Here is a 25,932-nt window from a genome sequence, read left to right on the forward strand (position 1 = left end):
TCCTTGCCTTTATATCGTCAATAATCTTTGAGGTTTCTTCAAGATGAAGTCTTCAAAATCTAAATTGACTCCGAAGCCTTCTTCAATGTCGACTCTGAGGTCCAGAAGAAATAAGTTGCCCTCCTCTTCGGAGAAGACCTCTTCCTCCACGGATGAGAGTACTACTGTGGCCACCGGCTTACCATTTTCTACAGATAAAGTATCTGCTTTGCCCTCTAGTGTGCAACCAACTGTTAAAGTGTCGCGTATGGTGGAAAAACCTATATCTCCCCCAGACACTTCTCATTCTTCTGAAGACAGTGTTCACAATGATTGTCCTGATGTTAGCAGTCGTGATATTCCAATAAACTCAACTGCAAATGTAAATATTGTAAATAATGAAAGTTTTATTATTAATAATAAGGATGATTTAAAATCATTTAACGATAATAACATGGAAGCTCTTTCTTCATTAAGAAAGCAGTTTATTAACACTTGTAAAGTTGATCGTGTGATTACACCGCAATTGGTCCTCGATTTCATGGACTTGTGGTGTGATCTTGAAAACCTGGTTACTAGCACCTCTCTTGATAATGAAAGATTAAAGACAATTGTTAATTTTAAGAATCTGCCCTCTTCCACCCCTGTTGCAACTTATGCTAGTGTTGCCACAGCACATGCGGGCAAAAAGACTGATTTTGAGTTGGCCCCTCCAGGGTCGCAAGTAAAGCATGTTCTATTAATAAAAGCTAATGCTGATTGCGAGTTGCAATCTAGTGAGGATGTAAATAAATAATCTTAAATCGGAGATGAAACATATAAAAATAAAATCTATCTGTCAAATCCGAGATAGAGGTGTGGCTGTAGAGACAGCTACAAATAATGACTTGGATAAAATAAAAAATTGTCCTAAATAGCAAAAATGAACTTAATTGTTGACTCTCCTAAGAAACTTAACCCAACAATGATCGTTTATGATCTTCCTAAGGATTATACTGAACAAGAGTTTTTAACTGACTTGTATGATAAAAATTGTAATGACTCCCAAATATCTCTTGATGTCTTTAATAAAGGTGTTAAAATACGCTTTAAAATGCACACAAAAAATAAAAATAGTTTGCACTGGGTTTTCGAGGTTACTCCAAGACTGAGAATCCATTTTCTTAATATGGGCGGACGTATTTATCTTGGATGGTCTGTTCACACTATAAAAGACTTCTTAATTGCTTCACGATGTTCTAAATGCCTACAATATGGGCATTCCCAAAAATTCTGCAGACAAACACAACCTACTTGTGGACATTGTGGCAAGGTTGGTCGTCAATTGGCTTCTTGTCCTTCTACTGCAGGCGTAGTCTCTTGTCCTAATTGCCTTCGAAAAAAACGTGAAGCAACTCACTCTTTTAGAGATTCATCATGTCCTGACTTCTTAAGAGCTCAGGAGCTTACAAAGCAAAGAACAAATTATATTCCCTCCTCCCGCTAGTGATTCTAGTCTTGTTTCAATCCGATTTTGTCAATTAAATTGTCAACGTTCTTCTTCGGTGCATTCTGATTTAACTAAACTATCTATTGAAAAAGGCTTTGATATATTAGGTCTCCAGGAATTGTATTCCTATAAGGGTTTGGTGAAGGGTTTCCCTTCTCATTTAGATTGGTCCAATCAAATCCAACTGTTGATGGCCATGGTGGTAATGCTGTTGCCAGAGTATGGGCTGCTCTGGCAATAGCTAATTCCTCTTATTCTGTAACTAGGATTAATGGTTTGTGTTCTGAATATGCTGTCACTGCCTGCATTGAGGGTCCTTTTGGACAGTTTTATGTTACGTCAATTTACATGAGATGTTCTAGAGTCCATTCTTCAATTGAACCTTTTATAAATTTTCTAGAAATCATTATTAATACGCTCGTTGGTAAAAATCTTATTATTTTATCAGATGCAAACGCATCCTCCACTCTCTGGAACAGCCCTTCTACTGATGTTAGAGGTGAGTTGCTGGAAGAACTGATTCTCTCAAAGAATCTGGTCATCTGTAATACTCCTGGTCATGCCCCTACATTTGCTTCTGCTTCAGGTTCTTCTTATATAGATGTAACGTTTGCTTCTCACTCACTAAACAACTATATCATAAATTGGCAACTACATCCCTCATGGGCTTCAAGTGACCATGCAGTTATTACTTTTTCTTTGGCTTTACAAAATTCTTCTTCTATAAACAGAACTTCCTCTAATTTTCCTAGGTATCAAACAAAAATATCTGACTGGTCAAAATTCGATAATCTGGTAAAAAATACTTTTAATGCTGAAGTTAGTGATCATATTTCTTCTCTTCCTCCAGATGAATTTTTCTCCCAATTATTAACACATTGTTATTCTATCTGTAATCTCTCTTTTAGAAGGAAAGTCCGAAAACCTAATTTTGTGCCTTGGTGGTCTCAAGCTCTCACAGAATTACTTTTATGCTTTTCATACTTCAAGGAAAAAACTGCAGCGTGCCAGAAGAATAAGATTGTCGGATATAGAAATCAATCGACTTAATGAGATATATCGATCTCATCGGAAACAATACTTCCAAAAGATATATAAAGAGAAACATCTTGCTTGGAGTCGTTTAGTGGAATCTTCTCTTCGCTCCAATCCTTGGGGCTTGATTTATAGAATTGTTTTTGAGAAAATTCATCCTGGGGAGATAACTTCTTCTATCCTTGGTTCCAACAATTCCGAAACCTTGACTTGGATGGATTCAATTAACTCATTACTAGATGGCATAATTATGCAGGATGATTCCTCTTCTGAAGGCCCTTCACAAACTGCTTTACGAATTAATCACCTTTCTTATGTTGCTACTTCTTCTGAAGAGTGTTTTGTGCCTCGTGAAGTTGAACAAGCCATTAAATCTTTAAGCGATGGCAAATGCCCTGGCTTGGACCTCCTTGAGGTGTCTATTATCAAAAGAGTCTGGTTTCTTTGTCCTTCCATTTTGATTAATTTGTTTAACTCATGCTTAAACCATGCAAAATTTCCTTTGGCTTGGAAACAAGCGAATCTTAAAATTTTGTTAAAGAATCCAGATAAATCTCCAAATAATCCATCTTCATATCGACCTATTGCCCTTCTCCCGGTTTTGGGGAAGGTTCTGGAGAAATTAATAGTTCTTAGGTTTTGTGAATATTATAACTCTAAAGCCCTTTCCTCTGACTGTCAATTTGGCTTTACTCCCGGCAGGTCTGCTGTCGGTATGTAGGATTATAGTGTTTAGATACACCATAGACACTCTTAAAAAAACTACAAAGTAGCTGTTGTGGGCATCATTTGCTCTTTCTCATATTGTGCTCTGCCTTCACGACGAGTTGCCATGATACTGCACTACCTCAAATAAGTAACGCTTCACTAATAGAGAAGGCTATTGTTACTTATTCTCAGTGAGTACCACCACCCAGACATGTTTCAAGGCTATCGGCCTATCATCAGTGGGTGGGCAGGTAACCTAGTATTGCAGACATGACGACCCAGTTGTGAAGTTAATCGCACAATATGAGAGATACCAAAAGGTACCTTTTGGTATCTCTCATATTGTGCGATTAAATTCGGAGCAAATTCGCATCTCTTGCTTCGAGTGAGTTCATTACTACTGACGCCTGAGGGCATGGCGTCTCTTCGTTTGTCAGACCGCGAATATGTAAAACTGGGCGCTCTGTTATTGTAGGGAGGGAAAAATGGATAAGCTGCAGTATCATGATTTTGACGTTGTTCCATTTCGTTAACTGGGGTTTGTAAATTATTACAGGTAGGGTTACTTACAGCTATTGCTTTAAGTGATTGTTTTAAGTCCAGTATTTGATCTTGTAAAGGTTTAGAAAACTTTTCGAAATAATTTTCCTGCTGGCTACCGACTTCTTCACTGTAAGTTTGGCAATCCATGGCATTAACTGGTTTGTGTTTTGTTTCTGTAAGAAATTCATTTATCTCCTCGTGTTTTGATATAATAATTGCCTGTTGGAAAGTGAGGGGTTTTGAGACAGGACTATCCTTCTAATTTTATTTGAAACACCCCTAAGAAACTGGGCTAACATTGCCTGATCTAAAATCGAATTTGCTTCGGGGGTTTCATTCTGTACCTTAAACGCCTTTCTTGCCAGATTTTGAATTCGGGCTCCAAAGCTGGCGACATTTTCGCTAGGTTTTTGCACAGTATTAGCGAATTCACTTAAACAAGTGACTATGGGTTCCGTTTTTTCAAACTGAGCTAAGAAAGCATTTTTGAACGCGCTATAATTTTTTTCCTTACATAATTAAGTGGATTGTGCCAGAAATTCCGCTGCCAAAGACCGAAATTTTGATCTCGAAATGGCTATCATTTCGGAATTCCGCCAAGCCGCTAATTTCCCTACGCTAGGAGAATTAAAAAAAAAACAACAAAAACCTGGAAAGATGAGGTAGCGTAGCTACAAATTGAAAAATGAAGAAGCATAACAATCAAAGACAAAAAATAATATATTTTAAATGTAAGATAGAATTATTATCGTAAGTATATTGTCCGACGCCAAGCAATCCTGGAGTCTCTTCCAGTGTCAAACACCAGAATTGCACATTAAAAAAATGACAATATATAAAAAAATAATAAATTCTTTTTATACTGCGGGATGGCCTAACGGTCAGAGGTGTTCACAAATAGATAGAATAAAAGAAACAGCACCGTATTGAGTAATCACAGGCTTGAACCCCTGTCACTCAAGGCACGTGCACTTATGCACCCGTGCGCCTGACTACTAGGCTACGGCGATTTTCTTGCAATTATTCGTTTTTAGACTTGTCTCCGAATGGTTAGGGGAGGTATGAGAACTAGATAGAAATAAAAAAAACTAGGGCACACTTCTTTTTAAAAACGATAACATTTTGAAAATGATATAATTATTATTAAAAAATTACGATACATACTTATCTTTTCTGCCAATCATTTTCAGTAATTCGGATTACAAAATAGGTAATTATAAAATAATTTTCAATCCATTTTGAAATTATACTCACGAAAAAGTTATTCACAAAATACTATTCACAGTATTTGTCCCCATATTATTTATAATATTGCTCCATTAATGAAAATACATGCTCTACGTTCCATTGTGGGCAATATATATATGCTGTATATAGATTGAAATCAAAGGTATACAGTAATACCCGGAAGTTACATGATAGGTGGGTCCTACGAAAATCGCTTAAGTCGAATTCACGTAAGTCGGGGTACAACTTTGCATATAAATACATATAAATTTTGTTTAATTGGGACCAAGGACTAACAGAAATACTAGTTTACAAGAAAAATATTTAATAAAATTGCAGTTATTTATACATAATAATACAAAATATGTGTTAAAAAAAATAAATGAGTTAAGTTATTTCAATGTCGATGGCTTCATAAAATCTGACAAATTCATCTCAAGACACAGAGCCTTCTTTTTTTCTCGCAGAATTTCTTTGTAGCCAGTTAATACTTTTTTTATTCCTTGCTTTGTAAGCTATAACACGTTCTTCGTTGGAGTCTGTGTTCTAAAATTTTTTAAGCCCTTTTCAGTTGAGCTGAGACCTTCTGTCAAACTTGCAATTGTCATGTGCTTTTCTGGTGAAACTGGGTCTGAAGTACCGGACACTTCGGTGACGTTTTGCTCGCGCATCTCTATGAGCTCTTTCATAGTCAGTTCCTGACTATGTGAATCCAACAGCTCGTTGACATCATCACCATTGACTTCCAAATCTAATTGCCTGGCAAGAGTAACAACTTCTATGAAATGAGCGACGTGATCAGTTTCTGGCGTTGTTTTCGTCTCGTGTTTGACAAAAAATGGACAAAGTTTCTTCCAGACACCATTCAATGTTTTTTTGTGATTTTCATCCCAAGATTCTTCAATGATTCTTATGGCATCTAAAACATTGAATTGTTTCCAAAAGTCTAACAGATATCTCACTAATTTGTCTCATAACTTCATTCAGACGTGCAAACGAACGCCTCGTGTAGTAAGCCTTGTATGTTTTGATGACTCCCTGGTCCATCGGTTGAAGCAAGCTGGTCCTGTTTGGAGGCAAAAACACAACTTTCACAGGGCGCCTCCGTAGCCAGGTGGGAAGGATCAGCAGTGCGTAGCACACGCTTCTTGATTAGACCAGGTTTCGAGCCCGTCATCACCAAATACGGAGCATGCGGAAAGGTCAAGGAATGACCACCGCACCGGAGCAATATGGCCTTTGTTGCTAATGCTCCTAAAAACCAAATAACAACAACAGCAACTTTCACACGCCGGTCGAAATTAATTAGGGTGGCAGGAGGGTGACCGGGTGCATTGTCAATAAGAAGCATCACTTTAAATGGAATCTGTTTAGACTTGCAATAACGTTCGGCTTCGTGTATGAAGTGGTGACCAAACTAGTCCTCAAAAATGGAAGCTGTCACCCAAGCTTTTATAATTTGACTTCCAAACCACTGGTAAGCTAATTTTAGATATACACCAAACGAAAAAATCAAGAACAGTGTAACTCCGAGTTCGCGTAAGTCGGGGTATTACTATATTTAAAAGCTCAGAACATATCTGGGAACTCTTGCATTGATTAAAGTATCCAGCACACTTTCTATGCAATTACCTTTCTCCCCCAGTTATCTTTATCTCAGAAAAATTCATAATGGCTAAGTGGATTCATAATGGCTAAGTGGATTTTTCTTATTTATTGATTTGAAATTATTGTTTTCCTAAAACTTTTGATTTAAATTTAGTAGTATAACATTATTTTGTGATTTTCTGATTAATTTGGTGTATTTATTCTTTACTCGGCCTTGTAATTGCATAAAAGTATCGGTAAAGGTTTCCACGTGTTTCAACTCCGCTAACCTAACCGTTCGTAATTTTCCCGCCTTGTGATACGATATACCGTACTAGATAGCGTTAGTTGAACTTCGTTAGCAGTTACATTGTACGTTTAAATAAATACATATAACGACTTAGATTACAAACGTAATATAATTAATTATATTTAACATAATTAATTATACATATAAGCACTTAGGTTACGTAACATAAATAATTGGTAAAAACAAATAATTAATACATAACTTGATACGAAAGTTATATAAAGGGATTTCGCAGATAACACTCGTTACTGAAACGTAAATATTTCGTAGATAACACTCGTTACTGAAACGTAAATATAGCGTTATAACTGTGTTTGGATACAAGTTTAGGATTTAATTTTGTACAGAAATTGAAATTTTATTGAAGGTAAATCTAAATCATGACTCAAACCAGAGCAGCAAAGCAAAGGGCTCAAGCCAATGGGAATGCTGTGGCCCAGGGGAGAACTGAGGGGGGCAGTTGTCCTCTGAATCACAGCCTTGTAAGATGCACTATTTGCTTGATGTTTGCGGAGCAGTCAAGTATGGGACATGATACTGCCATGGGGGATGTCTTTGTGTGTGTGCGATGCAAGGAGTGTAAGGAGATAAGGCGACAACTCAGCGTTGTTATGGGCCTATATGAGAGCTTGAAGGATAGGGTGGATGCCCTCGAAGGATTACAAGTGAGGGGCCCATCAAGCTCTCAGCTGCCCACACCAATGCCAGAGCTTGCACTTGGTCATCGCGGAACACAGCGGCAACCCCCAAGGCAGAATGCGCTGGTCCCAAAGGAACTAGTAGTTGTTGGTGACTCTATTGTCAGGGAAACGGGAAACATGCTTTGTAAAAAGGATAGGTGGAACAGGACCAGGGTATGTCTGCCAGGGGCAAAAGTTGATGACGTTGTAGAGCGGATATCATCTTTTAAGGGCACAAAAGGTGATATAGTTGTACACGTTGGCACTAATGACATTAAGAGTAGAAGACCGGCGGAATTACTTGACAAGTACAGGTCACTGATGAAAAAAAGCCGTGAATTAGGGTTGAAATTGAAAGTGTCTGCAATTCTGCCCAGACACGATAGGAGGGAGTATATGATGAGAGCCCTGTCAATCAATTCGGCCCTGGAAAGATTGTGCAGGGCTCAAGGGGTAGAATTTTTTTCAGCCTGGTCTGTACTTGTTAACAGGAGAGACTGCTTCTACAGGGATGGGATACACTTAAATAGAAAGGGTGCAAGAATGTTTGCTGATGCTATCGAGGCAATGTTAGGTGGGTCGGAAAACTGCTAGATTGGGGGGATACAAGGACTAATAGATTAACAGTAGCCACTGGCAGAGGTGAAAGTGATTCTTGCACTGCTTCTATTGGAATGAGCCGCAGCCTGGAAAATAAGATGCAGGATATTTCAGAGACTGCTGGGAATCATTGGGGTACAAGTAAACACATGGGTTGTGTTAGGGTAGCTAAGAAAAAGAACAGGTGCATGTATACTTGTGTGTACACCAATGCTAGGAGTTTAGTAAATAAATTTGATGAATTTGAGATATTGCTCAAAACATCAAAGGCAGATATTGTGGGGATTTCAGAGACGTGGTGTCACACAGATATAAGAAATGCAGAACTGGAATTTGGGGAGTACAATGTCTACAGAAAGGATAGACAGGATAGGAAGGGAGGAGGGGTTATGCTATTAGTTAAAAAACACATAAAATCCAAGGAAGTGAAGCCAGTCGACATCGCTGGACAGTGCAGTGTCGAGTCAGTTTGGTGTGACATAAGCATTGGGAGATCAAAATTGAGAGTAGGAGTGTGCTATAGGCCTAATGACTCTGATGAGTATAATAAGAAACTGTTCGGAGAAATAGAGTGGGACAGTAAATCAGAGAGTCTTATAATGGGGGATTTTAATTTCCCAGATATTGACTGGAATTTGGGGGCTGGTCACTCACACAGTAGCAAGGCTTTTGTGGATTTATTGGATGATTGTTTTCTACATCAGCATGTTCGGGAGGCAACTAGAGGGAGTAATACTCTTGATTTGATTATCAGTAGTGATTCTTCATGCATTAAGAATCTGCAGATAAATGAACCACTTGGTGGCAGTGATCACAGTGTGCTGAAGTGGGAGTTACTCAAAGAGGTAACTAATTAGGGGTAAAGGGAAGGGGTATTGCTTTCGTAAAGGCGACTACAATGGACTGAGACAGTATTTAAATTCTATACAGTGGCATCAACTGATGATATTGCCAACAGCAAATTCAAAATGGGAAGCATTCAAAGAACTTATCGTGGAAGCTACTAGGCTTTACATACCAACTAAGAAATATTGTTCAAGGTTTAGGCCTAAATGGTTGTCAGATGAACTAATGAGGCATATGGCAGAGAAGAAAAATGCATGGGATACATACAAATTAACACGTGACACGGACGCCTATGATAGATACAAGTTGATCTGTAACCAAGTTACAAAGGAGGTTAGGCAGGCGAAGGCAGATTACGAGAGATCCTTGGCAAGGGATGCGAAGAAAAACAGCAAAGAGTTCTTTACTTATGTAAACTCTAGAAGGAAGGGGATGAATCAGATTGGTCCACTTGAGATCGATGGGTCAACTGTTGATGACCCTGCTCGGGTAGCTAACAAACTAAATGAATATTTTGCATCGACATTCACACATGAGGAGTTATTCAGCGAGGGGAATGCCAGAGGTGTATTCAACTCTAGCAGTAAGCTAGAGAATCTTGTAATAACTGAGAGCAAAGTGGAGGAGAAATTGTTGAAGATAAACACAAGAAAGGCACCTGGGGTGGATGGGATCTATCCAGTTATATTAAAGGAGGCAGCAAAGGAGGTAAGCAAACCCTTAGCCATAATTATGAGAGCTTCCTTGGACTCAGGGGAGGTACCCATTCACTGGAGATGTGCAAATGTGACCCCAATTCACAAAGGGGGATCAAAGGCTGACACAAGTAATTATAGACCTGTGAGTTTAACTTCTGTTCCCGGAAAATTAATGGAGGCACTGGTGAAAGAAGCACTGCAGGATCATCTAGACAAGACTTCAGTTATAGCTAGGACACAGCATGGTTTTGTTAAGGGGAAGTCTTGCCTGACCAATTTGATTGGATACTATGATGCAGTCACAAAAGAACTGGATGCAGGGAATAACTTTGATATTATATACTTGGATCTTAGAAAGGCTTTTGATACTGTTGCACATGGAAGACTGCTGCACAAATTGGAGCAGTGTGGCATTGGAGGCAAGTTGCTGCTATGGATAAAGGGGTGGTTGAGGGGGAGAAGACAGAGAGTGGTAATCAATGGACACTGCTCATCGTGGACTAATGTTATTAGTGGAGTCCCTCAGGGTTCAGTATTGGGGCCTTTATTGTTTTCTGTATTTATAAATGATATTGATGATGGTATATCAGGCTTAATGTCCAAGTTTGCAGACGATACGAAGGTTGGCAGGGTTGTCAAGGACACTACTGACACTATGCTGCTGCAACAGGATTTGGAAAGGTTGAGCAGATGGGCTTCGAGGTGGCAAATGAAGTTTAACATTGACAAATGTAAAGTACTACATATGGGAAACAGCAACCCCAGAGCAACGTATCAACTCTGTGGTACTACACTGACAGTGGTAGAGAATGAAAGGGACCTGGGGGTGGTGGTGCAGGCAGATATGAAGTTCTCTGAGCAGTGCAGACGAGCTGCAAGAGTAGCTCATGGTGTATTGTCAATGATATATAGGAATTTTTCTAGCAGGGATAAGGAGGTGATTATTCCCTTGTATAAGGCAATGGTCAGGCCACACCTAGAGTACTGTATACAGGCCTGGAGGCCTCATTTCAGGAAGGATGTAGAGCTGCTGGAACGAGTACAGAGAAGGGCAACTAGATTGGTGAATGGGACAAAGGGGTTCTCTTACGAAGAAAGGCTTAAGTTTTGCAAATTACAGTGTCTGGAAACTAGGCACCAGCGGGGTGATCTGATAGAGGTGTACAAAGCCTTGAATGGTTTGAGCATGCTCAATGCTGATGGGATTCTTCCTCTAGCTCAGAAAAATCACCTGAGAGGGCATAAATTCAAATTGAGGAAAGACAGATGTAGGATAGATGTGCGGAAATTTGCCTTTAGCCAGCGGGTGGTTGGTGGGTGGAACAGACTTCCATCCCTTGTCGTGGAAGTTGATAGCCTAAATAAGTTTAAGGCTCAGCTGGACAGGTATTTCGAACGAACAGAGGGGTGAAGTGGAAGTGGTTATTTTTATTTATTTATGTTACTTTTTTTTTTTTTTTTTTTTGGCTGATGCTGCATAAGCTTGCTTTCTTGCATCAAATGCCTCTACTAATGCTAATGCTAATAATTTTGTCAAATATTCTCATTTCATCGATTTTCGATTATACAAATGTTGATACAGTCCACACAAATATTTATAAAAAAAACAAAAACAGTGTAATACAAATATTAACCCGGTTATATACTTCTCTGCCTCATATATACATATAAAATAAGATTTCATATATATATATATATCTTATTTTTATATATATATATATATATATATATATATAAAAATAAGATTTCGTATATATATATATATATATATAAAGTATTAAGGATAATAGATAATTATTAGAAAAATTAAATCAATCCAATAATAATACCATCAGGGACCTAAGAAAATGCAAAAAAAAAAAAAAAAAATTATTATCGCTTTTCACCGACAATCTAGATGACTTCAACTGGGGCCAACCACCCAAAATGAAGGCAAAAAACGACAAGACGAGAAGAGGTTCTCTGTTTCTGTGATGATCAATATATGCTAAGTAATTTAAATCTAAACCAAATATAAACCAGTATAGGCCACATATAAATCGAATGTAAATAAATCAAATGTAAGAAATTTTAGAATTATTTGGATCAAATGTAAGAAATATAAGTAAAATATAAAAGTGAGTATATATTAATCATCGTTGACCCAACAGAGAACGTAATTTAATGATTAAAATAAGATTAAATATATAATACATACTACAGTTTTACCATATCTAGGACATAATGTAATAGTCGTCAAAATAATATGTGGTGCCCCCTATGTGATAGATACGGTAAAAAATAAATAAATAATTAAATTTAAGTTAACAGAAAAAGAAACATGCAGATAGTAAGAAGAAAAACTAAAGGAGTAGGAATAATAGAACCTGAACTCCACAAAGGCGAAAAATAGTGGTATAGATAGGAAATAGTTTCTCCTACGTATATATACATATAAAATAGAGGACAAACCTCGGATTGCCCTAATAATTTTGGAGAAATAAAAATAAAGAGTGTAGGACAGTTTAAAGACATTACAACTTTGTTAACTTTCTTTTCTTTTTTATCACTAATACAATTATAAATATATGTATGTTATATAGCTATATATATTTATGTAGCGCACTGCGTACATAAATCGACAAATTTTTATAGAAATATATAGTGATTTTTTTGAATTGTAATTAATTTTCTTGGCTTATTTCTTTCCAACATTTCTCCACAGCATTCCTGTTCGAATGTAATTTTTCTTTTTTGTCCCATATTGGTCGTCGAAGATACACCTTGCAAATAAAAGCTTCAATGTCCATGTTGCAATGGGTGTGTGGCGTCGACAACCAGCGAGCTTAAATAAAAATTTATTTAAGCAAGCAGGTGGATTAGCAGAACCAGCACTAACTAATTCCGATACGTTTTTGCGGACCCCACTGTCTCACGTGACTTGGTGGAGAGGGGATGAACCAAATTTTCCATTAACGGATTAAATTTGGATGATTATCAGTGATTTTTAGTTATAGCTTAGTAATGGAAATCAATAAATTGTCCTCTGGTAGCTGGGACTGAAATCCCAGCTACCAGAGGACAAACCTAATACACATCTCTAACACATCAAAGTAATTAATACTGATGAAGTTTCAAGTGCAATGAATACATCAAATGCCTTCTTAAGTTGAACACCACCTTAGAAGATGGTGTTCACACAGAAAAAAATTATTAAATTCTGATTTAACTGTTTCAAGACATTATGCAGATATTAGCCTATGCATTGATTGGAAAGAACATAAACTACACTTATTGCTTATGTAATAATAAACAATAGTTTATAAACATTGACAGTTCTGGAAATAATCACATTTTCATCTTTAAAATGATTGAATTGTGGTCAATGTTAAGACCATCCTATATATTTGTACTGTAATTAAAATAGCATTGCAGCATTCAAAAAAACAAGACACAGAGTGCCAATAATTCAATTTAAACAGGACGAAGTGTCAGTCATAGAAAAAAATCCCTCATATAAGAAGGGGTTAAAAGTACAAAAAAGTGTAACATTAAAGTTTGGATGAACCAAGAAAAAATTAACAGTGCTTGGAAACATACAGCATTATGTGTGGGGGGATACGTTTATTATTGTTATTAGGTTTTTAGGAGCATTATCAACTAAGGCCATATTGCTCTGGGGATATGCACTGGTCATTCCCTAACCTTTCCGCATCCTCTGTATTTGGTGGGCACCGTCTCGAACCCCGGTCTAATCAAGAAGCGAGTGCTACGCACTACTGCTCCTGCCCACCTGGCTATGGGGGATAAAACACTGGCAGTTATTACATACAAAATACTGCAGAGATATTTAAAACAAGCATACAAAGAAGAAATGCCAGAATCCAGTACGTGTTAAGAAAATGGCAAATGAGTTAAGACAAACCACATGAAAATCAATTTAAAAATAGTAATAATGAAATTAATAGTCAAGTAAATTTGAAAGTCAAAATTTCAGGAAATAACAGGCAGCCCTCCCCACCAAACAAAAATGTCACAAACATTGATTTAAAATAAAGTTAGAATTCAAATTACTAAACAGTTTATTCTTAAAAATGATAAATAACGATTTTAAACTCAAATAATTTTATCTATTCCAAGAAAAGGTATTACTGTACAAGGTTCCCTATTCTTCTATCTGTTTTTCCCCCAGTCTTCAGTCTCCCCCCCTCTCTCTCACTAAATCGACCGAGTACACCATTAACAATGCCGCCAAATTATAATTGTCTAAATTCTATCGGTTTTGTGTAAATCTCTAAGACAACTAACACTATTAGCTTTTATCTAGCGTATAGCCTCACACATCTAAATTTAATTACATCGAACGTTTGCCCCACCTATTTGGCCTTTAACACATCTCTTTAGCGTTCAACCCCAACCAGCGATTTCCTAACAGCAATCCCATTAAGCCACTGGAATCCCAGGAAACTAGGTGGCAGGACCTGCCAGAGCAATTTTTTTTTGATACTGGATACACCCGGCTAGCCTCCACGTGGCAGAGTATGGGCAACGTCGGGCCCAAATAGGGGCCTGGCGGCCAATAAGCCGGATAAACAATGGGCACAACATATCACACTGCACAGACACGGCCCACACTTTCAAGTCTCTGGCTTGACAGTGTATTGTCCTCGATACAATGAAACACATGCGGAGTTGGGAGAAATCCCACGTGCCGTCTGACACGAACATACCTTATACCTTGTACAAGGTTGAAATGATAAGAAAAGATATTAAGAGCTATTAGAAAACATAAAAGATATTAAACGGTAGATTTCATCCTTACAATTTGATAAAAATGAAATAATTATAATAACTGTGATATTGAAAGAGTAAATATATAAATTAAATTAAATAATAATACAAACTAATTAAATTTTTTTAAACAATGCCATATAAATTTTGAAAAATAAAACAGTCGTTCAATAAGGGTTGATATAACAAGGATATAAAGTGATTTCTTCGGGCAGGCTGATTTCAAATTGATTAAATAATTCTTGAACCCAGAAATGGTTCAAGGACATATGAGAATAGAAGCACTAATCTACCAACTGTCCCACTGTCATTAATATAGGAATATGGGAAATTGAGAACTGGAGGGCAATTAGGTTTGCACAGGATCCATAAAGGTTGGGTGAAATTAGATATGAGGCCTGATTGAGAACCTGGGCTTAGCTCAGCTCAAGAAGGCTGTTGACAGCTGTTGTCATTAGGAAAACACAATGCAGCTGGCAGTTATATAAGCCTGGAGGATGATGAAAGAACTAGAATGAGTTGTTGGGAACCATTCAGATAACCTCTACACTGCCTGCAAGACACAAAAATACAATTCCTCCGAAGAGATGCATAAAAAAGTACCTCAACAGATGTATGTCAGAACAGATTTTGCTGGGCGGGGGTTCTCTGTTTTTGTTGAGGGTAAATGCTTTCTTTAAATTTCTTAAATAAAGAAACATATAACCCTAATTTTGAGGTGTGGCAATAATGTTCCCAGACTGGTGCTCTTATGGTCATGTTCGATGAGTTTAAAATAAATGGAAGCATATGTTGCAGTTGAAACTATCTCCAACAGATGGCAGTGAAAGATCGTCCAGTTTGTTCATGTTGCAAATAACAACCAGTTTTGTTAGTAACTTTAATGTTCTGTGTCACAATTTTACAATGGAGCAACGAACATATAAGACGTTTTCTTTAAAATAAGAAAATCTGCCACAGAAATGTATAAAATGTTAAATAGTGTTTATGGTGATAAAATATTCAGTCATACCAGTGTGTTTGAATTGTGTAAGCAGTTCAAAATCAGGTGTGAGGTTGTTTGCAATGACCCAAGAAGTGGGCATCTGTCAACCTCTTGAAACAAAGATAGTGTTGTAAAAGTTTAGGAAATTGTGGCATCATTCTAAGAATCATTGTTTGATTCTTGGAAACTTTGTTCCAAGAACTTTGTTCAACTGTAAACTTTGTTCAATTTTTGTTATATGTATGCACTAGACATAATACTATAATTAATTATTTTCATAGTTAATACCAAATAACGTAACCCCCCCACCCCTAATGAACTCGCCGTCGACTACCAATCGATAAATAAGATATGTTTTCCTAATAACTGCAAGTCGGTACTTACCGATAATCATACCAATGCTTAAATCTCGAGATCGGTGGGCTAATATGAGCCACCATGTCGTCACACTAATACATTGATTGATTGAATTGATGATTAAAAAAAAAAGAAAGGAAGAACAAGAAAATTTCGTTTCAGCGCATCCGCCACCTTGCCTTTTTTTCTCTCTAAGCAGCGCGTGGCAACAAACAGAAATATCCAACGACAATACACGGAATATGAATAATGTACAAAAAATATAAATAACTCCACATCTCTATTTCGTCTAATTTTAATGAAATTTCGGATTGCAACATTTTAGCAACACCGTGCACCACTAAAACAACCCCTTTTTGGAAAAGAAAGGGCACATACAGTACCAGGGAGTCGTAACAACTTACACTAGACTGCTGGAATGCTTCCCAAAATTGATACTGAATCAGTTTACTCTTAATCCCAATAAATTTAAATACATTTTCTTTAAAAACAAGAAATACACTTCTCAACTTACATTTCGAAACAAGCTCTGAAATAATTTTTATTAAGTAATATTAAATTGAATATTAATTTTATGAATTTAATTAATATAAAGAAACTATAATTACATGAAAATCTAGAAATTATTCACTTTTCTGTGCATAAAATGGCACTTCTTACTTCTATATTTTCACTTTCTTGCAAACTCAACACCATATTCTTCCCCAAATATCTCCATCTTCTAAACAATCCCCGTGATTCTTGCTTTTCATAGCCAATATGTTTCTTACACGACAAATAGAACACAACCTGCCTCAGTACACAACTTCTAATGATCTGAAATGTATACGATGCTCTTAAATCTTTCTGTCAATCACAACACTTAACCAACCCTCTTCTCTTCTGTTTTCCTATTAAATTTCATTTGAGATTACAACAAAATTTGAAGGTTCGCAATTTTGTGATGTTCTTCAACAATGTTTCACTTTGTCGGTGTTTATTTTTCTAAACCTCAATTGATGTCGATTCACTTTCAACAAGAATGTCAACACCCAGGGTCCTCAGCTGGATATCATCATTCTTCTCTCTCTTGGTGATTCCCTTCTACTTTTCAATCTCTCTCTCTCTCTCTCTCTCTCTCAGGATTTTTGTTTTTGGCTGTTGCAGCATAAGCCTCAGGCTTCAGGCGGATTGCAGAATGTGGGCGAATACACTGTAATTATGGAATACCATCAAAGGCAAAAATCACAGAAGTAATCAACGCATACGTGCAATTAAGAAGTTATAGCAGGAGGAGGATGTAGGAATAGATGAATGCAGAGCACGCGGGCCAATTAGAGTAGAAAAAGATAGCACGGGATGCAGTTACAGAGCGATGAATTTAATTAACCATAACCAAAGCTACATGGGGATTTCTAACAGCATCACAGAAAATTCTTAGAAGCAATGATTTATAACGCAATCCAGGAAAAATTAGATAAGCACAAGAAAATCTGTCATTCTGGATGCAACGCCCGAAGTACATGTATTCCCATTTGAGGACCACGGATATTAACCTTTCGAATGAAAAATACCTTGTGAATGATGATGAAATCCCGGGATTACCAGCAACTGTGCAAGAGAAGCCCGCGTAACAAAAATTGAGGCATTAATTCGGGAAGATCGCCGTATTGGTGTTAATAAACTTGCTGCAGAGCTCTAACTTAGTGCAGTGTTTGGAGAACATAACCCATCAACAGTTGCATATGAGGAAAGTGTCTGCTTGATGGTACCAACACTTTTCATCACATGTCAAATGCACAACGTGCACCTGAAATGTCGATCTGCCAGAAAAATAACATATTGGCGATATTCTGCTGACCTTGAGCCTTCGGATTTCTTTCTCCTTTTGCACTGAAGTCCTCGCTTCATGGAAAACAATTTGCTACCGATAACGAGTTGATTTCGAAAAAGTCTAATACAGATCATCTGTTTCAAATTTCTATCACAACTGCTTCTGGCTGAATAAAAATCTTTTTTGAAAGCATCCTCCACCCGGAATAGTCATAAATTTGATGGAGATTCGTTTGAAAGTAGTTCAATACCAGTGCAACTGGCAATGTAGGCAAACCCTTTTTTTTTTTGCTGTGAAGATGAAGAATAGTAGAATAGATTGACTATCAGAGAACTGTCCCATGTGTTGTGTACACATCAATAATCTTTCAAGAGGTGTTTTCAAATATTCATTAAAATATACATTTCTTTAATTTTTATTAAGAATAATCATTACCAAAGCAATATTCATTCGGAATATTTTGTTCCCAGTAGTTCCTGACATTGAAATTTCACGAAATACAGTACACAACGTACCAAATTTAAATATCATCGAGAAATTTGAAAGTAAATAATAGTATACAAAATGTTACATATTCTTTACCTTTTGAAACAATTTATACGCATAATAAATAGAAGAAAATGTTCCTTCGCAATATTGCACAAACAATCAACAAAAACTCTTACATCATTCTAATAAATTCCAGTTACCAAAAATGTTAACCGTTTAATTCGGATTATCCATATCTTGGTAAGTTTGTTGTAATAAACTAACTAATAAACTAATACAAACACTGTTAACCAATATCAAGCTTAATTTTGATTATTAATTTCCCAAAAGAATTCCCGGTCAATAATGAAGAAAATTTTGTGTATTTTCATATCCTCATATAATTCATTTGATTTTGGTTTCCTGGCACAACCCACTGGAATGAAGATAGATTAAAATTCTGTCGTCTGTTTTTACAAATTTTCCGATACATACCATGTTAAATACTCTATGAAAAAAAATTATTAATCTATGTTTAATGAGAAAATCCCTAGAGCTTTATTAATTGTGTTTTAGGAGCATCGGTGACTAAGGCTACGTTGGTCCGTTTATACTGTCTGTAAATGGCGTCTGTTCTGAGGTCTATTTTCTATTTGTAGGAAGAAAAACCCAGGTTTCTGGGAGTAAAAACACTGCCTGACACCGACTAACTCAGCCACAGTGTGATAATGGCCCATGAGAATTCATCCCGTCATCGACGCGAATCCTGTCGATGACGGGAGGGTCTTTTCCACCCGGTGTAGGGAGGACAGCAATTCTACCAACTGTGCTACCCACGAGGGCCAGTAATCATTAATACACAGGTGTGCAAAACCTAAGGACCACCACGATTTCTTAAGGTTACAACCACAAAATCTTTACTTAAGGTACTCTTTACTGATGAGAGTAGATTTGGTCTCAGCAGCGATTCTGGACGTCAACTAATCTGGCGAGAGGTTGGCACACGGTATCACCCCGCAAAAATCACTGAAAGGGATCGATATGGCGGTCGAGGTGTTCTTGCCTGGGGTGGCGTTATCTTGGATGGACGTACACAACTCTACATACTGGAAGGTTTGTTTGTTTGTTTGTTGTTTGGTTTTTAGGAGCATTAGCAACTAAGGCCATATTGCTCCGGGATATGCGGTGGTCATTCCCTGACCTTTCCGCATCCTCCATATTTGGTGGTGACGGGCTCGAACCCCGGTCTAATCATACTGGAAGGCTGTACTGTAACCGGTGCATGCTACTGTACTGAGATAGTCCTTTCCCATGTGCCTCTGTTTCGAGGTGCCATTGGCCCCGAGTTCGTGTTTATGGATGATAAAGCCACACTCCTTCGCACTGCAGCTGTTGATATGCTTTTGGAAAGTGAGGACATTGTTAATATGGATTGGCCTGCCCATTTCTTCGACCGATCTAAATCCCATTTAACACATATGGGACGCTCTGGGGAGACACCTAGCGGAACGTTCACACCGACCAGAAAATCTTCACCAGCTGAAGATGATGCTGACAGAGGAATGGACGATGTTACCGCAAGAACTTATCAACAACTTTTTTTTTTTTTTTTTTTGATTTGGTAGTTGTTGGCGCATCGGCTTCTGTGGCCATATTGCACCTCCCAAGGTTTTTGCAGTACTTTGATCCAAGCCCGAGGCGGGAATCGAACCCGCGACCTTTGGGTTGCCGGGCAGGTACTTTACCCACTCGGCTAGCCCGGTCGGCTACTTATCAACAACATTGTTCTAAGTTTGGACAGGCGGTACAAAACCTGCGTCGACATTAGTGGTGGCCATATCTTCTACTGAGGACCACCTCTTCCCTTTGTTCCATCTTTGGCAGTCATGCATCTGTATCATGGCAGCCAAGGTTATGTTGCCATTTTTGAATAAAGTCCCTCTGTACCGTTTTGTTTTCTTTGTTGTGTCGATGTTGTTTCCTTCGTCATTTGTTTACCTCAAGAGGTTCCTTTGGTATGCTATTCACTCATCATTGACACTCCTATGAGAAGTTACAGGTGAAAATCTGACTGTTCCTTAAATTTTGCACACCGGTGTAAAATGAATAAATTTTTAATACAAAATTTCATCATTTTCGTAAATTGGTAAAAAAAAACTGTAGAAATCGGAGTAGTTCACTCTTCCTGCAACTGCGAATCACCTCACTCGGTGTTTCGGGGTATAGAAGGGTAAAATGTATTTTCCTCGAATCACCTGGAACAGGTGATTCGAGCTGCATATCATCACTGCATATTATTATTATTATTAATATCAATTTATTTCCGAAGAAATGTCCCCTTACAGCTATGCAGCTAGAGGACATGAGTTGCATACAGAGATAAAACATAAAATACAGACAAATACATTGTATACAGAGCCAGATACAATATACGGCCTTAAACAGCCACTGGTGAAGATACAAAAACATAAAGTTACAACAAATACAAAAACATAAATTTATAACAGATAAAAGTGCATACGGATACATCGGAGCGTGGATAGTGCGGCATCACATAGAGTCCACCTAGAGCATGACTAAGGAACTTCAGCCTATAAGGAATTTGCTTCCTTAAAATTTCCAAAAGGTTAGTTTCTACACCGCACAATATTCGGGACCAGCAACCTGTTCCCATAATCAGAGTTTCGTCGGGCAGGGAATATTGAGAAAACAGACTATATTTATACACCCATTCGTACATTGACCCCAAATCATGGCAATGCCGTGTTTTCTTGTATTCGTCCATGTGGATGTGCGTGTCATGGTTGGTTTGCCTGTTGTGCTTGAAGAAAAACCATGCTACATCTTAGCAGAGACCGACTAACTCTCACTAGTAAAAATAGCATAATACCTTCTCCCCTTCTATCTTTCAATTTGCAAAACAAACAGAACCCAAGCAATTTTCACCCGATGTGAGACAGCATTTTCCTTCTCTATTCTGCTTCGACGCCATGACATCACCTAATGAATTCCTTTTCTTTCTTTTACAGAAACAAAACTGCACACCAGAACTGAAAACATTCAATATAGCTTCTTTATATTAAATATAATTAGGTGGGCGTTCAGCTTTTTTCCATTTTCTGAGGAGTTTTTGCTCGCTCTTAGAAGCATATTTTACTTGTGGACTAAACCAGGAATCTGCTCGATCGGAAATTTTAATGCGTTTTGATGCACCCTGAAGAGCAATAAAGTCAAGTGTATCCGAAAGTGCTTCTAAGGCATCGTCTACGGAGAGTTGGAAGAGATTTTGCCAGTTAAAATTCACGAGCTGTTTCAAAATTACCTCTGGTTTTATATACTTGGTCGAGAAGATAACAGCGTTGTTTTCCCACCTCCAGTTCTCTTTTTGTCTACAAGCTTAACTTCTCAGGTTTGCTTGGATTGAGAGAGGGATGTGATCAGAAGCAAAACGAGTGATACTGTCTGTTAATGTGATGTCTAGAGCATTACAGTATACCAGGTCAAGGCGCTGTGTGCCTCTTGTGAGGGGCGTTTCAAGTTGTTTCATCGAGAGGGTTTCATGGTATCATCCAATTCGCTCTTTGTGCTTAGGAAGCGGCATGTTCAAATCTCCCATGACGATAGATTCTACATTTGAGTTCAAGTTTGCCTCCGTAGCCGAGTGGGCAGGAGCGGGAGTGCAGTAGCACACGCTCTTTGAGTAGACCGGGGTTCAAGCCCCGACTGCTGAATACGGTCGATCTGCCAACCCGCATTGGACCAGCGTGGCAGATTATGGTCCATTTCCCTCAGCATGAATTGTTGAGGAGGCTTCCATCCTGCAGTGGGTTGATAATGGCTGCACTTTACTTTTTTTTTTTTTGCGACAAGCCAAGTAAGGAGTTCATTTCTGGCTTCGCTGTCATGGTTGGGTGGAAGGTATTGAATACAAATTTGTACATTCTTTGTACCTTCTCTGAAGGTTGCTGAGGCGGATTCAAAATTATCCGAGTGTGACTCTTGGTTTTTAATTACATATATAGCTTTTTCTTAGTTATTATTTTTTCTGTTTATAAAATTTTATTATCTGTGACTTGTTTCTTACATAGTGGGACAGTGTTTTGTGGAAGGTGCCACGGGTGGTTTCCCACGTCTGCACCATAGTACTTAGTTAAGAAGTATAGAATTTCTTATTTTTATATAGGTTGTAAATAGTTGTGTTCTGTTGTGTCTCTGGTTACTTGGCAGCAGGGACCCTAGTGGGACTTGCGTCGCCCGCCTGGGAGGTGAGCTGGCTGCCCATCATACTCTGGCTGTCCTCCACCAAAGACTCCTGAGCTTCCTGACAGAGGTCATAATAAAAAAAATAAAAAAATGGTTGAAAAGAATACGCAGGGAGTAAGGGAATGAGAGATCAGAACGTGGGGTGAAAGATGGGTGGAACAATAGAGAAAACAGCCCACCAAGAGGTTTAGGCAAAATGGGCTTAGGGAAGTAGATGGAGGGTCTCTGGAGCAGGTGCCCCTGTGCGAACGCAATTTGGGAAGCACTCTGTGAGAGGTTACCGCACCCTAAACAGGGAGCCAGCATTTATCCTACCCATGAAGAGTTAGCAATGTAGCATCCGTTGGCAGTGTCCTGCACGTCAGTTATCCATTTATCCTACCCATGAAGAGTTAGCAATGTAGCGTCCGTTGGCAGTGTCCTGCATGTCGGTGCTTACAGCTCTGCTTCATTTAAAATCAGAATTTTCCTATTACTCTTGGAGCCTCCAACACCAAAAGAAAATCCTGGAAAGGACACTTTACTCACGCATATTACTCTGGTCTGCATAGATTTTGAAGTTTCGAAATTTGTTTGTGTTTCTGCTTGTAATAGGATTTTAGGAGCATCAACGACTACGTCGATATTGTACCGGTTTTACTGTCTGTAAATTATATGTTCTAAGGTCGATTTTCTGTTTTCTGGACGAAAAACCATGCTACCCTCGCCTGAGACCTGCTAACTCAACCACGTTGTGAAAAAATCCATAAAAATTCTTCCCATCATCGACGGGACTCAAACTCGAACTTTTCTACCTGGGTTGGGGGAGGACGGCGATCCTACCAACTGTGCTACCCATGAAGGGGTATTTCTTGTGCTAATTCCAAAAATTCGAACCGTTTTTACCTATTGCGTTCAGCTTATTTTATAAGCAGCAGCAAGGGCGGACTGTCCCGAGGGTGAAAGGCGTGCACTGCACCCAGGCGCCAACGTTTGATGGGCGCCTGAAAACCAGAAACTTTCATACACATATAAAGAAATTTTTAAAGGGGCACCAAATTTCAATTGGCACCCAGGCGCCACATGCCTTAAGAACGCCCTTGCCGTTTGCATCTGGACCCTCAAGTACCTTTTCACGGTCCTGCTTCTTACCCCCAAGTGACATGTTCTTCTGACATCCATTTAGGTCTAAGCGTGGATTGGGGTTTCTTATGAACAGCTTAATAGCTTCTACGATTACTTTCTGGAATGATTTTCGTTTCAAACAACAGAGCCAAAATGTACCCACCCTGTTGTTTGGGAAATTCCCACATTTTTAGACGATCCTGAGAGATATGCTAAAGTTCAGAAAACTAGGCTGCAGTATTAATGTTAAGCAGGGGTGGGCCGTCCCGAGGGTGAAAGGGATGTATTGCCCCCGAGAACCTGAAAAACGGAAACTTACATACGCATATGAAGAAAATTTTAAACTGGGGCGCCAAATTGTGATTGGTACCCGCGCGCCACATTCCCTAGGAACTCCCCCCCCCCCCGATGTTAAGGTACACTTCTTGCACTCTCATCCCAACTATTTCCCACCAAATTAGTATCTTAATTGATGAGCAGGAGGAAGATTCCATCAGAATATAAAAAGAAATGGAAAAAGATAAGACGATAACAAACCACTGATGGATGCTAAAAAGAGGAACAACCACACAAGTTTAACTTACTATAGTGAAAAAATCCAGTTTGCGGCCTTCCACACTTGGCAGGAAACATCCTTTGATATTTCTGTTTGATACTTATCTGCATTTTTATATTAAAATAACCTATTTGTACAATTTGTAAAAATACGGAATAAACCAGAGCACCTCTACTAATTTTTTCAAGCATTTCTGTAGCCAGGTGGGTAGGAGCAGTAGTGCATAGCACACGCTTCTTGATTAGACCGGGGTTCGAGCCTGGGACCACCAACTATGAAGGATGCGGAAAGTCAGGGAATGACCACCGCACGTCCTCAGCCCGAATAAAAGGTGAAGGTTGGCGTCAGGAAGGGCATCCGGCCGTAAAAATTGCATGCCAAAACAATAAAAACGCTGACCCCATATAATAATGGGAAAAAGGGAGAACAAAAAAAAAAAAAAAAAAAACCTCTACTAATGTTTCCAGGCTTATTGATTTGTAAATATTCAAGTAACTTTCAAAATTTTCCATTAAAATTGAGGTTAGATTATTTCTTAGCAGTAAAACAGTTTTTTTTTTTTTTTTTAATGTAGACCGGTGTAATCAAAGTAATTACCAGAGGCGGATTTAACGGCGGGCGCACCGGGCGCGCGCCCTGGGCCCCAACTTCTGAAGGGCCCACGCAAAACCCCAACATATTAGTTGAACATATTAGTTCAAAACTTTGTGATTATTATTATGCTGTTATTAATTATATTATACATATATTATATTCAAATTTTATTGGAAATAAAACATTAATAGTACATAATATTTTTTATTATTTATTTTAAAAAATGGTTAACATGTATTTTTATTTTCCCTGTCTCTCTCTCTTTTTTTTTAAGGGGCCCAATATTTTCTTCTGCGCCCGGGGCCTCAACCGACCTTAATCCGCTCCTGGTAATTACCATAGCATTAAATGATTTTGAACCCGGTGAAAGGCTGCAGGGACACTTGTTTTATGCTGACTAGTGTCCAATTCACATATGCAACGTGGTATTTGAGTATAACTTGCTATCTCTTCCAATGCGTGAATGGGTTCGTAATGAATTCCATGTTCAAGCAGGGGGTGGGCCGTCCGAGGGTTAAGGGATGCACTGCACCCGGGCGTCAACGTTCAAGGGGCGCCTGAAAACCTGAAACTTTCATACATATATGAAGAAAATTTTAAAGGGTGGCGTCAGATTTCAATTATCACTCGGGCGCGACATACCTTAGGAACGCCCCTGTGTTCAAGGGTTCAGTTCACTTATCAGTGTTCAATAAAATTTTTAAAAAATTCTTGATTCTTGAAGAAAAAACAAAAAACAAAAAAGGATTTCCAGAAAGTTAATTAGTCTCATTTCCAGGAAGCTTAAGGTACATGTTTAACACATGAACCTTTAAGCTTCCTGGAAATGAGATCAATAAATTTTCGGGTTTATGATAATTTTTATAGTCAGCTATTATTTTTATTATTTTTTTTTTTTCATTTATGCTTCGCTTACGAGAAAAAAAACAAAAGCCCTTACCGTCTGTAACAATCTTCATTTTACTGCCTTTTATGTATTTAAGTTTTTGTCACTTTTTTTTTTTTTTTTTAAGCAGAGAATGAGTATAGCACTTTCATCTTCATAGCCAGAAGTAGAAATTTTACATAAAATCGAATGGCTTGCTTCAACTTATCGCCGCCAAGATTGAAATTATCATCTGACATTTGAGTTTTTCGGTCATAAGACTTGAACTAGCTTCACGTAAAAATTAATTCACAGAATTGAACAGATATATCCATAAACTACACGCTCCATAATAAACTACTAAAAAAATTTCCTTGTTCCCGTTTTATTTGCCACAAATTTGAAACTAAGACCTGCTATTTAATTTTGCTAAAATTTTTGATTTCTTTCCTTTA

General features: G+C 38.1%; 1 protein-coding gene across 1 annotated transcript in view; it reads left to right on the forward strand.

Annotated features, from left to right (window-relative positions):
* Window positions 1-901: 901 nt before the first annotated feature.
* LOC150075184 (uncharacterized) overlaps window positions 902-25,932 on the forward strand; it is a 72,035-nt gene continuing 47,004 nt past the window's right edge. The window contains exons 1-2 of the mRNA XM_090388390.1: window positions 902-1,052; window positions 2,377-3,216. Coding sequence (XP_090244516.1) covers window positions 902-1,052; window positions 2,377-3,216 — 991 coding nt within the window. The remainder of the gene's footprint in view (window positions 1,053-2,376; window positions 3,217-25,932) is intronic.

The sequence above is a fragment of the Mastigoproctus giganteus genome, chromosome 14 (assembly GCF_048544385.1).
Source record: "Mastigoproctus giganteus isolate SK-2022 chromosome 14, ASM4854438v1, whole genome shotgun sequence".
Taxonomy (NCBI): domain Eukaryota; kingdom Metazoa; phylum Arthropoda; class Arachnida; order Uropygi; family Thelyphonidae; genus Mastigoproctus; species Mastigoproctus giganteus.